At 39.3% G+C, this 16,246-nt stretch overlaps 1 protein-coding gene across 1 annotated transcript in view; it reads left to right on the top strand.

Moving 5' to 3' along the window:
* SLC25A21 (solute carrier family 25 member 21) overlaps window positions 1-16,246 on the top strand; it is a 511,228-nt gene that overhangs the window by 494,245 nt on the left and 737 nt on the right. Inside the window, exons 9-10 of the mRNA XM_059915673.1 lie at window positions 12,234-12,415; window positions 13,331-13,383. Of these exons, the coding sequence (XP_059771656.1) occupies window positions 12,234-12,415; window positions 13,331-13,383 (235 nt within the window). The remainder of the gene's footprint in view (window positions 1-12,233; window positions 12,416-13,330; window positions 13,384-16,246) is intronic.

Raw genomic sequence — 16,246 nt, 5'->3', positions numbered from 1 at the left:
GAACAAGATAAAACCCCAGATAAACAATTAAATGAAATGGAGATAGGCAACCTTCCAGAAAAAGAATTCAGAATAATGATAGTGAAGATGAGCCAGGACCTCGGGAAAAGAATGGAGGCAAAGATCGAGAAGATGCAAGAAATGTTTAACAAAGACCTAGAAGAATTAAAGAACAAACAAACAGAGATGAACAATACAATAACTGAAATGAAAAATACACTAGAAGGAATCAATAGCAGAATAACTGAAGCAGGAGAACGGATAAGTGACCTGGAAGACAGAATGGTGGAATTCACTGCTGCAGAACAGAATAAAGAAAAAAGAATGAAAAGAAACGAAGACAGCCTAAGAGACTCTGGGACAACATTAAACACACGAACATTCGCATTATAGAGGTCCCAGAAGGAGAAGAGAGAGAGAAGACCCAAGAAAATATTTGAAGAGATTATAGTCGAAAACTTCCCTAACATGGGAAAGGAAATAGCCACCCAAGTCCAGGAAGTGCAGAGAGTCCCAGGCAGGATAAACCCAAGAGAAACACACCAAGACACATAGTAATCAAATTGACAAAAATTAAAGACAAAGAAATATTATTAAAACAAACAAGGGAAAAATGACAAATAACATACAAGGGAACTCCCATAAGGTTAACAGCTGATTTCTCAGCAGAAACTCTACAAGCCAGGAGGGAGTAGCACAATATATTTAAAGTGATGAAAGGGAAGAACCTACAACCAAGATTACTCTACCCCGCAAAGATCTCATTCAGATTCGATGGAGAAATCAAAAGCTTTACAGACAAGTAAAAGCTAAGGGAATTCAGCACCACCAAACCAGCTCTACAACAAATGCTACAGAAACTCCTCTAAGTGGGAAACAAGAAGAGAAAAGGACCTACAAAAACAAACCCAAAACAATTAAGAAAATTGTAATAGGAACATACATACCAATATTTACCTTAAAAGTGAATGAATTAAATGCTCCAACCAAAAGACACAGGTTCGCTGAATGGATACAAAAACAAGACCCATACATATGCTGTCTACAAGAGACCCACTTCAGACCTAGGGACACAAACAGACTGACAGTGAGAGGATGGAAAAAGAAATTCCATGCTAATGGAAATCAAAAGAAAGCTGGAGTAGCAATACTCATAACAGATAAAATGGACTTTAAAATAAAGAATATTACAAGAGACAATGAAGGACACTACATAATGATCAAGGGATCAATCCAAGAAGAAGATTTAACATTATAAATATATATGCACCCAACACAGGAGCAATACATAAGGCAACTGCTAACAGCTATAAAAGAGGAAATTGACAGTAACACAATAATAGTGGGGGAGTTTAACACCTCACTTACACCAGTGGACAGATCATCCAGACAGAAAATTAATAAGGAAACACAAGCTTTAAATAACACAATAGACCAGATAGATTTCATTGATATATATAGGACATTCCATCCAAAAACAGCAGATTACATTTTCTTCTCAAGTGCACATGGAACATTCTCCAGGATAGATCATATCTTGGGTCACAAATCAAGCTTCAGTAAATTTAAGAAAATTGAAATCACATCAATCATCTTTTCCGACCACAATGCTATGAGATTAGAAATCCATTACAGGGAACAAAACATAAAAAACAGCAACACATGGAGGCTAAACAATACGTTACTAAATAACCAAAAGATCACTGAAGAAATCAAAGAGGAAATCAAAAAATACCTAGGGAACAAGTGACAATGAAAACACGATGATCCAAAACCTATGGGATGAAGCAAAAGCAGTTCTAAGAGGGAAGTTTATAGCTATACAAGCCTACCTCAAGAAACAAGAAAAATCTCAAATGAACAATCTAACCTTACACGTAAAAGAACTAGAGAAGGAAGAACAAACAAAACCCAAAGTTAGTAGAAGGAAAGAAATCATAAAGATCAGAACAGAAATAAATGAAATAGAAACAAAGAAAACAATAGCAAAGATCAAAAAAACTAAAAGCTGGTTCTTTGAGAGGATAAACAAAATTGATAAACCTTTAGCCAGACTCATTAAGAAAAAGAGGAAGAGGACTCAAATCAACAAAATTAGAAATGAAAAAGGAGAAGCTACAACGGACACCACAAAAATATAAAGCATCATAAGAGACTACTACAAGCAGCACTATGCCAACAAAATGGACAACCTGGAAGAACTGGACAAATTCTTAGAAAGGTATAACCTTCCAAGACTGAACCATGAAAAAATATGAACAGACCAATCACAAGTAATGAAATTGAAATTGTGATTAAAAAAACTTCCAACAAACAAAAGTCCAGGACCACATGGCTTCACAGGTGAATTCTATGAAACATTTAGAGAAGAACTAACATCCATCCTCTCAAACTCTTCCAAAAAATTGCAGAGGAAGGAACACTCCCAAACTCATTCTATGAGGCCACCATCACCCTGATACCAAAACCAGACAAAGATACTACAAAAAAAGAAAATTACAGACCAATATCACTGATGAATATAGATGCAAAAATCCTCAACAAAATACTAGCAAACAGAATCCAACAGCACATTAAAAGGATCATACACCATGATCAAGTGAGAGTTATCCCAGGGATGCCAGGATTCTTCAGTGCACACAAATCAATCAATGTGATACACCATATTAACAAATTGAAGAACAAAAACCATATGATCATCTCAATAGATTCAGAAAAAGGTTTTGGCAAAATTCAATACCAATTTATGATAAAATAACTCTCCAGAAAGTGGGCATAGAGGGAATTTACCTCAACACAATAAAGGCCATGTACAACAAAACCACAGCAAACATCATTCTCAGTGGTGAAAATCAAAGCATTTCCTCTAAGATCAGGAACAAGACAAGGATGTCTACTCTCGCCACTGTTATTCAACATAGTTTTGGAACTCCTAGCCACTGCAATCAAAGAAAAAGAAATAAAAGGAATCCAAATTGGAAAAGAAGAAGTTAAACTCTCACTGTTTGCAGATGACATGATACTATACATAAATAATCCTAAAGATGCCACCAGAAAAGTATAGAACTAATCAATGAATTTGGTAAAGTTGCAGGATACAAAATTAATGCACAGAAATCTCTTGCATTCCTATACACTAACAATGAAAAATCAGAAAGAGAAATTAAGGAAACAATCCCATTCACCACTGCAACAAAAAGAATAAAATGCCTAGGAATAAACCTACCTAAGGAGGTTAAAGACCTGTACTCAGAAAACTATAAGACACTGACGAAAGAAATCAAAGATGACACAAACAGTTGGAGAGATATACCATGTTCTTGGATTGGAAGAATCAATATTGTGAAAATGACTGTACTACCCAAAGCAATCTACAGATTCAATGCAACCCCTATCAAATTACCAATGGCATTTTTTACAGAACTAGAACAAAAAAATCTTAAAATTTGTAGGGAGACACAAAAGACCCCAAATAGCCAAAGCAATCTTGAGGGGAAAAAATGGAGCTGGAGGAATCAGACTCCCTGACTTCAGACTATACTACAAAGCTACAGTAATCAAGACAATATGGTACTGGCACAAAAACAGAAATATAGATCAATGGAACAGGATAGAAAGCCCAGAGATAAACCCACGCACCTATAGTCAACTAATCTATGACAAAGGAGGCAAAGATATACAATGGAGAAAAGACAGCCTCTTCAGTAAGTGGTGCTGGGAAAACTGGACAGCTACATGTAAAAGAATGAAATCAGAACACTCCCTAACACCATACACAAAAATAAACTCAAAATGGATTAAAGACCTAAATGTAAGACCGGACATTATAAAACTCTTAGAGGAAAACATAGGAAGAACACTCTTTCACATAAATCACACCAAGATCTTTTTTGACCCACCTCCTAGAGTAATGGAAATAAAAACAAAAATGAACAAATGGGACCTAATGAAACTTAAAAACTTTTGCACAGCAAAGGAAACTCTAAACAAAACAATAAGACAACCCTCAGAATGTGAGAAAATATTTGCAATTGAATCAATGGACAAAGGATTAATCTCCAAAATATACAAACAGCTCATGCAGCTCAATATTAAGAAAACAACCCAATCCAAAAATGGGCAGAAGACCTAAATAGACATTTCTCCAAAGAAGACACACAGATGGCCAAGAGGCATATGAAAAGCTGCTCAACATCACTAATTATTAGTGAAATGCAAATCACAACTACAGTGAGGTATTACCTTGTCCTGGTTAGAATGGGCATCATCAGAAAATCTACAAACAACAAATTCTGGAGAGGGTGTGGAGAAAAGGGAACCCTCTTGCAGTGTTGTTCTGAATGTAAATTGATACAGCCACTATGGAGAACAGTATGGAGGTTCCTTAAAAAACTAAAAATAGAACTACCATATGACCTAGCAACCCCACTACTGGGCATATACCCAGAGAAAACCATAATTCAAAAAGACACATGCACCCCAATGTTCATTGCAGCACTATTTACAATAGCCAGTTCATGGAAGCAACCTAAATGCCCATCGACAGACGAATGGATAAAGAAGATGTGGTACATACATACAATGGAATATTATTCAGCCATAAAAAGGAATTTAATTGGGTCATTTGTAGAGACGTGGATGGATCTAGAGACTGTCATACAGAGTGAAGTAAGTCAGAAAGAGAACAACAAATATCGTATATTGACACATGTGCGTGGAATCTAGAAAAATGGCACAGATGAACCAGTTTGCAAGGCAGAAATAGAGACACAGTTGTAGAGAACAAACGTATGGACACCAAGGGGGGAAAGCGTGGGGTTGGGTGGTGGTGGTGGTGGGATGAAGTGAGAGATTGGGGTTGACATATATGCACTAATATGTATAAAATAGATAACTAATAAGAAACTGCTGTATAAAATAATAAAATAAAATTCGAAAAAACCCTTTTATACTTATAAGACTATAAATAAATAAATAAATAAATAAATAAATAAATAAATAAATAAAATTATATTCCTTTGTAAGGTAGACAGTTTCTGTAAGCTTCCGATACCTCATCTCCTCAGCAATGTTGTGAGGCTTAAATATACAGAAAGTGCTTAGCACAGTGCCTAGCACATCGTGTCTTATCATTATCATCATCATCTTTTTCCAGTTTTTAAAATAAACTAATGGAAAGGGCAAAATGACATTCCAAGTAATATGATAATCAAGCCAGAAGGCTAACCATTCAGCTAATGCATGGTGACTTGTAATAATGAGATGTCTTCCGTTGAGTTCATAAAACCCAACAAGTGACTAAGTTTTTAAGAGGCAGAAGTTAGGTACTATCTCATTGAACTTTGATAGTGAAAGTCCAGAAGTAACTCCCTTCTCTTTACTGCATGTTTACCCCTGCACTTTGTTCACACCCCCATTTCAGTACTCATCACATTGTACTATGATACTTCATTATAAAGCCACCCCATCCCCTCTCTGGACCATTTACCTTCACACTCAATTCTAGCACCCAGTGTAGGACCAGGCATTTGTAGACATACAATAAATGTATGTTGTATGAATATACGACAAATGAATGGTGAATGAGAAGGAATATAACATAATGAATGGGATATAATATAACAATGGTTGGAAGTCTGAAGAACTTGAGTTCAAATCCAAGCTCCACCTCCTATAAGCAGTGTGATCTTGATCAAGTGACTTAACTCTTTAAGTTTCATGTCCTTATCTGTAAAATGGTGTATGTACTTAATTCATAGGGTTCTTATATGATATATAGGTTTTGTACATGTTTTTTGCATATAAAATTGTCTATCAATAAGTAAGTATTATTAACAGTACCATTAATTTTCTTAATGAAAGTTATGAAAAATAGCACAAATATCATACCATGTACATTATTTTATTACTTCTCTTTACTTTTACTATTAGTTTTATTGTTATTTGTTATTATGGTTATTGACAGAAATGCTGGAATGATTCACTGATTGCCAGTACAGAATGACCCATTCAAACTATGTGATAGGTTTCACTCAGACCCAACAACCTCACAGATGTGCATTCTTGCTTTGGATGGACCTGGGGTAGGAAAAGGTGAACAGAGTTAATAGCATTGTGTTCAGTTCTGCAGCCTTAAAAAACAAAGCCCTGCTTCCACCAAAAAAGGCTTTAAAATGCTTCCCAGCACATCCAGATCCTTTTAGAGCATCAGTTATCCAGTCCAAGGATCCAAAAAGATGAACCATAAGCTTCAGTTAAGCAGTGGTTCTCAGACAAGCATCCATAAGGATAATTTGGAAGACTTGTTTAGACAGATTGTTGTGCTCCATCCCGAGTTTTGGGTTCCATAGGCCTGGGGTAAAACCCCAATCTTCATTTCTACTAAGTTCTCACATGATACTGATGATGGTGGTTCAGGGACCACACTTTGAGAACCATTGAGTTCATAGATATGGTTGAGGTATGCGTAACCTGAGCCCAGAGTGGAAATATTTGCAGAAATCTTTTCACTAAGGTGAATTGCCTGATAACGCCCATGAAAATGAGGGCTTTCTGTTTTCAGCCCCAATGTTTTCAACACTGCACTGTCCTTTTTTTTTACTTTATAAATTTATTGGTAGGGGAAATGATTTGATGAAGTTGTTTTGAAGCTCCTATGAGCCTGATAAAACCTATAGACATTTTCTCCTGAAAAGCCCATCTGCGCATACCCAGAACCATTGCTTATAATTTCAGGAGGTTCTCAGGCACCTCCCCCAACAGCCCACCCACCAACCCTTAGGAGTATCAGTAGAAAAACTATCCCCTAAGGCAAAGTCTTGGGTTCACTTGGATGTAACAAAAATTCCCTTCTTACACCTAAGCTTTCAGTTCACTCATTTGTAAAATAGGAATAAAAATAATAGTTCTTACCTCAAAGACTATGAAGATTAACTGATGTAATACACTGAAGAGCCTAATTTGAAAGCCAGAAACACTAAATATTACCTTTTGCTCTCTCTTTATAGTCCTGCTACAACAATCCTCATTCTTGAGGCAAGTAGATGCCTCTCCCTACTAGGGGAAAGATCAGGAAGTGTAAGAAAGAAGAGCCAGCCCGAAGAGTAATATTTCAAGACTTTACTCTGTGCCCACTGCATTCTTTTGCTAAAATCTGGTCACAGGATGCCATACCATGTTTTTTTCTGTGAGTCCCTGAGTAATGGGGTCTGGCAAGCCCAGGCCTGGCTCTATGACCTGAGAGTCTCAATTCATTTGCCTGGAAATACTCCACCTTGCAAATGTCCTATGCCTTGTCATGTCCCCATGTTAAGTCCTCCTGGCAGAAAGACAGAAACGTAAAGTTCTAATAGGGGTTCACTTACAGGGTAGAAGATACTGAGTTTTGAGAAATAGTGTTTAAGGTCAAAGCCTGATTCTCATTGTTTCTACAAAGATAAACTACAGTGATAGGCTAATCCGCAGACATTTATTTAGCACTTACTGTGCACACTGTGTAGTAGGTGACACAAAGAGGAATAACACATGCTCCTGTTCTGTGCCAGCTCACATTCCAGCAGGGAAGATGGATACACACAAAAATAAACCAGACACAAAGAGAGCCAGAGCAAGGACAACGATCGTGGATCAGACAGTGTTTCAGGAGTGCCCAAGAGGGAGAAATCAATTTTGATGGGGGTCCACGGAAGTCTCTTGGGCAAGGTGGGATTTAAGCTGGACCGTAAAGAGTGGGGCTGCTATCTGTGAATATGATGGAGAATGACATTCTAGGTTGTGGGAGTTGTTTGAAAAAAAACGTGGACTTAGAAAAGTGTTCAGTAGAAATGTGCATGATTACGATTTAACCAGCATGAGTGTAGTTTGGCTTGGGGGTAGAGGTGTAGAATTTGAGGCTAGAAAGGTAGGTTGGAAGCATATCATCGGAAACAAACCAAAGGCCAATGAGGAGCTTTGGCTTTACTCTCCGTGCCGTGGGAAAGGGTTGAGGGTCTTTGAGTAGGGAGGCACCAGAAGCAGATATGTTTTTACAAAAAAAAAAAAAAAAAAATCCCTGGCGCCACTGTGAAGAACAGATGATAGAAGCAAGAAGAATGCAAGACTTGGTGAAAGTAATGGGAACCTGAGCTAAAGCCAGAGAAGTAGAAAGAGCAGCCAGAGGGGGACGAAGGGGAGGGGCATTTGAGGGGCTGCGTTCATCCGAGGATGGTTGATGACATGCAGCAAAGAAAGCAGAGGTGAGCTGGCAGGGCTCTCCTTGGCGCATCTGATCCCAGTCTGGGTTGCTGCCTAGAGCAGACCATGGACTCAGAGGAAGAGGCTGGAAAGGGGCCCAGAGGCCGGGTGGTGAGGGATAGCTCTTGGCCATCCCCAAAAGACTTTTCTCCTCCCTAGAATGCCCAGAGTGGTAGCAATTGACCATCTGCTTTGCCTGCCTGGAATATCAAAATCAGTGATTCCCAGACATGGGCCCTCAGCCTGGCAATGTCAGAAGTCCTGAAGTTCTTTTATTTATTTTTTTTTTAACATCTTTATTGGAGTATAATTGCTTTACAATGGTGTGTTAGTTTCTGCTTTATAACAAAGTGAATCAGTTATACATATACATATGTTCCCATATCTCCTCCCTCTTGCATCTCCCTCCCTCCCACCCTCCCTATCCCACCCCACTAGGTGGTCACAAAGCACCGAGCTGATCTCCCTGTGCTATGCGGCTGCTTCCCACTAGCTATCTATTTTACAATTGGTAGTGTATATATGTTCATGCCACTCTCTCACTTTGTCACAGCTTACCCTTCCCCCTCCCCATATCCTCAAGTCCATTCTCTAGTAGGTCTATGTCTTTATTCCCGTCCTGCCCCGAGTTTGTTCATGACCTTTTTTTTTTTTTTCTTAGATTCCATATATATGTGTTAGCATACGGTATTTGTTTTTCTCTTTCTGACTTACTTCACTCTGTATGACAGACTCTAGGTCCATCCACCTCACTACAAAAAACTCAATTTCGTTTCTTTTTATAGCTGAGTAATATTCCATTGTATATATGTGCCACATCTTCTTTATCCATTCATCTGTTGATGGACACTTAGGTTGCTTCCATGTCCTGGCTATTGTAAAAAGAGCTGCAATGAACATTTTGGTACATGACTCTTTTTGAATTATGGTTTTCTCAGGGCATACGCCCAGTAGTGGGATTGCTGGGTCATATGGTAGTTCTATTTTTAGTTTTTTAAGGACCCTCCATACTGTTCTCCATAGTGGCTGTATCAATTTACATTCCCACCAACAGCGCAAGAGGGTTCCTTTTTCTCCACACCCTCTCCAGCATTTATTGTTTGTAGATTATTTGATGATGGCCATTCTGACCGGTGTGAGGTGATACCTCATTGTAGTTTTGATTTGCTTTTCTCTAATGATTAGTGATGTTGAGCATCTTTTCATGTGTGTGTTGGCAAACTGTACGTCTTCTTTGGAGAAATGTCTATTTAGGTCTTCCACCCCTTTTTGGATTGGGTTGTTTGTTTTTCTGGTATTGAGCTACATGAGCTGCTTGTAAATTTTGGAGATTAATCCTTTGTCAGTTGCTTCATTTGCAAATATCTTCTCCCATTCTGAGGGTTGTCTTTTGGTCTTGTTTATGGTTTCCTTTGCTGTGCAAAAGCTTTTAAGTTTCATTAGGTCCCTTTTGTTTATTTTTGTTTTTATTTCTATTTCTCTAGGAGCTGGGTCAAAAAGGATCTTGTTGTGATTTATGTCATAGAGTGTTCTGCCTATGTTTTCCTCTAAGAGTTTGATAGTGTCTGGCCTTACATTTAGGTTTTTAATCCATTTTGAGTTTATTTTTGTGTATGGTGTTAGGGAGTGTTATAATTTCATACTTTTATATGTACCTGTCCAGTTTTCCCAGCACCACTTATTGAAGAGGCTGTCTTTTCTCCACTGTATATTCTTGCCTCCTTTATCAAAGATAAGGTGACCATATGTACGTGGGCTTATTTTAAAACAACTCTTAGGCACTTTCCCAGGTGATTCTGATCTGGGAACCTAAGGTGGGTCTGAGGTGGGGCTGGGCATCCATATGTTGTAAAGCTCCCAGGTGAGTCTGATGCACAACTGGATTTGGGAACTACTGTGGGATCTTACTGTTAAGCTGGGAAATGTATAGAAAACACGGGTTCAGTGTACGCTTGTGCTAGTGAACACTATGATGGCTTGAAAACCTTAGGATTTGGTCCCCAACAGCATCTCAAACATAATGACCTTCACTGAGTGTCTTAGCCACTCCTCCCTCCCCAACTCCAATCCTCAGCAAACACATCAGGAGGTGGGAGAAGCTGGGTGATTGACAGGGTCCCCTGAACTTCCCAAAAGGTCGTCGTGCATACAAGTCATCACTTTCACCCTTGTCCTTGGCTGTGTCGCAGGAGCACCATGAGAGGGTCTCGTCACAGGTGTTTTGAGACTTTAGAAAACAGGTTACATAAAAATACTATCCATTTTCTGCCAGGCTTGTACAATATTCATAGCACTTTTACTACTATTATTGTTTTTATTTCTCAGAAAAACCATGCAGTACAAAGTTAAGGTGGGTGTTAAAAACATCCCTTCTACACACTGGGCTCCATGGGATTCAGTGACTCGTGCAAAGTCAGACAACCAGAGCTGGCCCTGAATCCGCCATCCTCCCGAGCTCCAGTTCTGCTTCTATGCCAGAATGGAGAAGGGTAACATAAAGGCATTTTTCTCTCCTTGTAAAAGAGAAAAAAATGGGGGGAGGGGAGATTATTTAAACACACCTCACTCATACTGCAATCACTGCATTGTTTCTCCTGTTGAAACACCCTGTTGGTTTTTAAATCCCTTTAAACCCACCCGACACCTGTATGGCCCAGATCCAAGAATTATTACCGAACCCCTCACTTTTTATATTTAACCACATAGGAGTTTCTGTGATGGTATCTGGCTCTTGGTTCAGTTGAAAATTTCAGAGCTTCCAGAATTTTTCTTCTTCCATCAAAGCTATAAGCATGCAATGCTCAGACCTGATTTTTTTTTTAATTAAGCAGAGAATGGTTCCCCCTTTTACTTATCCTGCTGGATAAAAATAGCATCATGGCACTACCCTGTATTGTTCCTCTGTGAAGATCCTTCTGAAGTATTGACCAAAAGAGAGGGCAGGGGAAGGATGGGGGAGGTCTCCGTCAGCAACTTACGGTTTGTGAGATGACCTCTCTTCAGGGCAAGAACTGAGGCTGACAGAAAAATGAGAACTTTCCAGCAAATTCATTATAACAAAGCATAATGTGAGCTCACTAGGCACAAAAATAGGCAAAAGGCAAGTGACTTCCACATAAGACCTAATTAAATACTTTGATGTCAGAAGCAGAGCAGGGAGGGGTGGAAAATCAAATCAGACCAAAGTGAAGGACCCAAATTCAAATGGAAAGAAGAAATATTTTTCTCTTTTTCTCCCTCCCTTTCTGTGTGCGTGTGTGTCTCTCTCCCTGTCTCTCTTCTGTCTCTGAATGTCTCTCCCCTTTTCTTCCTTTGCCATTGAAGGAAGAATAAGATTCAGGAACAATGGGTTGAAAATTCTTCAGCCAATTAGTCCAGTGACTTACTACTGTTTATAATGCGCAGAATGTCCCAGGCTGTTTTGCAGCCTCCCCAAGTTGGTTTGTTAATAACAGGAAGCTAGCACTTCTCAGTACAGTGGATCAGCTACACGTGAAAATAAATGCAAAAAACCTGGAGGGGAATAGCAGCAGACCGAGAGTAGCCTTGATTTAATTTAACATTTGGGGGTCCACACACAAATGAGCATTTTAGTAGGCTTCATGGTGGAAGTTGCTGTCATTTGTAAAATATTCTGGCCAATTAGCTAATAGTGTGCTTGGATTTCTCCTGTTTTGATACAGTAATACTAAGTACATTGTGAAGCCCAATTATACAAATCATCCCCATATGCCATACCAGTCTTTCTTTATGAACTGTGTTTATAAATCCTGTGTGAGGAAATGTGTACTTCAGCAATTTAGACCATGTGTAAAAACATAGCCAATGGGATTGTCAAGAAAACAAGTTCCAGCCTAGGAAATCCTAATGTGTTCCGCTGGAATAACAGGAGGGTGCCGGGGAGTGCAATGTTCTGCTTAAATACATATTGCTTTATAGTGTTTAACCGACTCAGGGGCTTCCGCTTCCCTTTCTGTTATTTTATTCTTCTTTTCTTTTAGGATCCAACCTTGGAGTTTCTGAGAAAATTTGGGGTTGGTCTTCTCTCGGGCACAATAGCCTCAGTCATTAACATCCCTTTTGATGTTGCCAAAAGTAGGATTCAAGGGCCTCAGCCAGTTCCTGGAGAGATCAAGTACAGAACCTGTTTTAAAACAATGGCCACGGTCTATCAGGAAGAAGGGTAACACATTCTTATTTTAATAAATGTGCAAGACTAAAGCATTGCTAAAACCATATTGTACTTCCATTTTGATGAGAGCCATCAAGCCCTCCTGAATTGGGTGTGTGTCTGAGAAGCTCTAGGGAATAGATGAGAAACTTTGTGAGATAACACAGTCATGAGATGTTGGCAAAACCTTCTTACGCCATCAAGAAACATGAGCCACGATCATTCAATACACTGTATGTTTGTCCTAGAATGCCAAGGTGAACTTTTTGCTTGTCAGTTTGCACAATATGCTATTGCATATAATATGCCCTGTTCCCACATGGGCAGGAGAGTAATTGTCTTCTGACTATACATCTAATCAAAATGTCACCTAATTATATTCTCCTGGGAGAATTAAACATGAGAGTTCTGTGAAGTTAGTTCTCTTTTAAGAATTTAAAGTATGTGCCTTTTTCTACTGGTCTTTGTTTTTTTAAGTCTTATTTTTGTCTCTTCATCCCTCCTCAGCAGGTCTTATTCTCAAGTAAGCAAGTAATATTTTATTATTTTGATCTAAACTGCATTGTATTTCCTTCCGTGAGGACTGAGTTTATGGTCTTTTAAACTCAATTACAAGAGTCATTTTGTCAATATACACAGCTGTCTTGAAAGTAAGGCCTGTCTGGATAGCAAAAACCATCTCGCTGATGAAAGTCCTATTTGCGATGGGACCAGATCAGCATAGCCTGGGTATTAAAGAATCAATTCTTTCCTCTCATCCAATTTGCTGCAGAGAATACTTAGCCCGATACTGTCTGTTTTGGGATTTGAAAATTTTTTTCAAATGACTTTTTTGGGTAAATGCTGGGTCAGCATCTCAGTAAAGCTGAGGGACAACTCCATTTTTTTTTCATAATAAGAATGTTGCTCTTTCCCTTCCGGTTCTAGCATTTTAGCTTTGTATAAAGGCCTGCTTCCCAAGATTATGAGGCTTGGACCAGGTAATAATGTTTTCATTACTTATATCCTTCCTTCCTTCTTTCTGTAGTATCTCTTTTTTCTTATTTGTGTCTATCTGTAACACAACTAAAGTTTGTCACACTGTGAAACATGGAAACCTTAAGGATAAAAAGTTGTCCAGGAGTATTCAAGACACTAAAGGCGTCCATTAGAAATGTCCTACCTTTGTTTATAAGGTACTATTTGTGGCCTTACTGGAGGCTGGTAGAAGCCAAAGCCCACCTTAAGTCAATAGGAAAGGGTGCACAGCCAGTCGGAGTTTGAGTCGCTTCTGGCTGAAAGGGAGGATTTTTCATGGAGTGAGGGACCAGCTCAATAAAACTTTCCCTGGTGCTTCTAGTTCATTCTTGCTCCTGCCTCAACTTCGCTTCAGAAAGAGAAAAGGAGGACAGCTCGTGTCCATGAAGAGCCAGAGCAACTCTCCTCACAGTCGCCTCTGGGGAGCAAGAATGGAGGAGCTGCAGCCTGGCGCTCACCTTCCCAGCTCCTCTCAGCATGATGGTGGAGGCTTCTGGCTCGGGGGCCTCACCTCAGGATGCCAGCCCACAAAAAGCCGGCTGCCATTCCCACAGGGAGAGTCAGCTGCCTCTGTGTAAACAGATAAGAAAGCAACTGCTGCAGACTCAACCACCTGGGCAAATAGTCTTGGATTATAAGCAACCTTGTGAATAAGTACAGAAGTATGCACTAGACCACACATATTATTTTACCAGGCTACACTCACCTTCTTAGACATCCTGGAAATCTTCCCCGGAACTGTCCCCTACTCCTCCCCTTTCTCCCTTTCCCAGTCCTCCCTTTGAACACTGATGTCCCCTTCCCCTGCCACACTCACACATATGCACATTTACCTTTAAATCTCAGCCCAGTGAACCAGCATTTCTGCCAACCTGAGATATAGAACAGCAGTCTGTAAATTGAAGCTGGTGAACAGTTCATACTTTCGTATATTTTGAAAACACTTCCACAATTCCCAATCCATCTATCCCAGGCTTTCTAGGCATTTAAGCGTGGATTTTTGCTTCACATTTGAGATCCAGACCTGCCTTCTCTTTGTCATTGGCCCGTGTGTCAACACGAACCCAATGATAAAGAATATTGGTGATTTTGTGCCACTCTCTCTTCACGAATGTGGTGTTTTTCCTTCACCACACAGTAAAAACCTGCTAGTAGACCTAGTATTAGAGAAAATCATAGGACTGGCCCTAATCCAGCTTTCTCAGGATGGGATGGGCCTGAAAAGGGAGAGCGATCAGGGAGAGTTTAGCTAAAACGGTAATTGACTGGAACCTTAATCCAAAACTCTTAAATAATCTGACCCCAAGTTTTGTTAGAGGCTTGCAAATGTTTGGTTGGCTTTTTAAGTGTTTTTTGCATGAGGTGTCCTGAGTTGCTGTGGTGTTAAATCCAATGAAAGGGGTTCTTGTGAACAGACTGTCCAGGCTAAACAAAATTGTGAATAACTGGAAATCTCATTCAAGGACCTGGCCTCCACTCTCATCCCAAACATACCGGTCCTAGCAACCTCAAAGGAAAGAAAGGTGTAGAGAGAAAGGTAAGACTTTTGAGTTAAGGATAAGACTTTTTCGAGAGAGAGAAAGAGGGAGAGCGAGAGACAGTAAAAAAGAAAAGAAGGGTGAACCTGGCATTTTCATCCTTCGTTCTAGAGAAGCATCCCATCCTATTTTTATAACAGCCTTAGCAGCTCTATGTGGCTAATGATCCGGACCTCCCATGAAAGGAGAATCTTGAAGTCTGTGGTTTAGACTCCAAATATCACTAGGCTGCAAACTAACCCGATTCTGCGTGTTCTTGTCTTATATGGTGAACAGTTAATAAGAGTAAACAGAGCAATTACATACATATTAACAACCCTCTGTAGTGCATCCCTTTTTGTTTGCCAGAGCCAAGAGGGCTACAGCAGCTGAGAAGGGGCTATTAGAGTATTTTCAGGGGTTAAAAATGAAAATTACAGGCAGATAATTATCTTTGGTATAAGGTTACACAAACATGTGCAGCCTGTAGATTAAAAAAAAAAAAAAGCATATGGTAGTGTGTACAAAATAAGATCAAAATCAAGTTCTGTTTCTTTCCATCAGAAGTCAGTCTTCTGTTCATGCAGCCAAGTCTTCTCTAAGTTGTACTCTGGATATTTGTCCACATTTTTTAAAATTGGGCTTTACAATGTTGTGTTAGTTTCTGCTGTTTGTCCACACTTTGATTTTGTAATATTGTTCACATAGACCTGAAAGGATAGAGAATATCTTAAAGGGCACAGGATATGTGCTATTTACTGCATCAGACAGAACACAGAATCATCCACATGCAAATGCTTCTCCCGATGTCTAGGTATTCAGCAGCCTCAGTGCTTGTTTTCCATATCATAGTCCTGTTGACATATTACATAGCAAGCCCTTTTGCAGCCAGTTATATAACTCTTCTCTTCCAAGACAAATGATGGTCTTATGACACTCAACCCCGACTACCAAATTTTCAAGTGCAATCCGTATATATCTGAGGCAGATGAAAGGAATGAAGGCAACAAAAATCTGAGGCAACAAAAAGAGGTCGAAAGCTAGCTAAGTTTTGAAATACAGATTTTAAAAGGACTCAGAAGCTACTTTTCACATTGTAATCCAGTTTGAAAGCTGTAAGAGAAAACCAGGCTCATCCATCAAGCACCATCTTAGAGATTTCCTTCTTGAATGCAACTACAACAATGCTAATAATAAACTGAAAAAGATAAATCCTTTGCCTACATATGACAAATCTGAAGGTTTCTGTTCGCGGGAAAGCCACATGCCCTTACATGACTAAATGTGTCTGTATTTACTTACTTTTAAA

The sequence above is a fragment of the Balaenoptera ricei genome, chromosome 2, assembly GCF_028023285.1.
Source record: "Balaenoptera ricei isolate mBalRic1 chromosome 2, mBalRic1.hap2, whole genome shotgun sequence".
NCBI classification, from domain to species: domain Eukaryota; kingdom Metazoa; phylum Chordata; class Mammalia; order Artiodactyla; family Balaenopteridae; genus Balaenoptera; species Balaenoptera ricei.
This window is presented reverse-complemented; position numbering and strand designations above follow the sequence as displayed.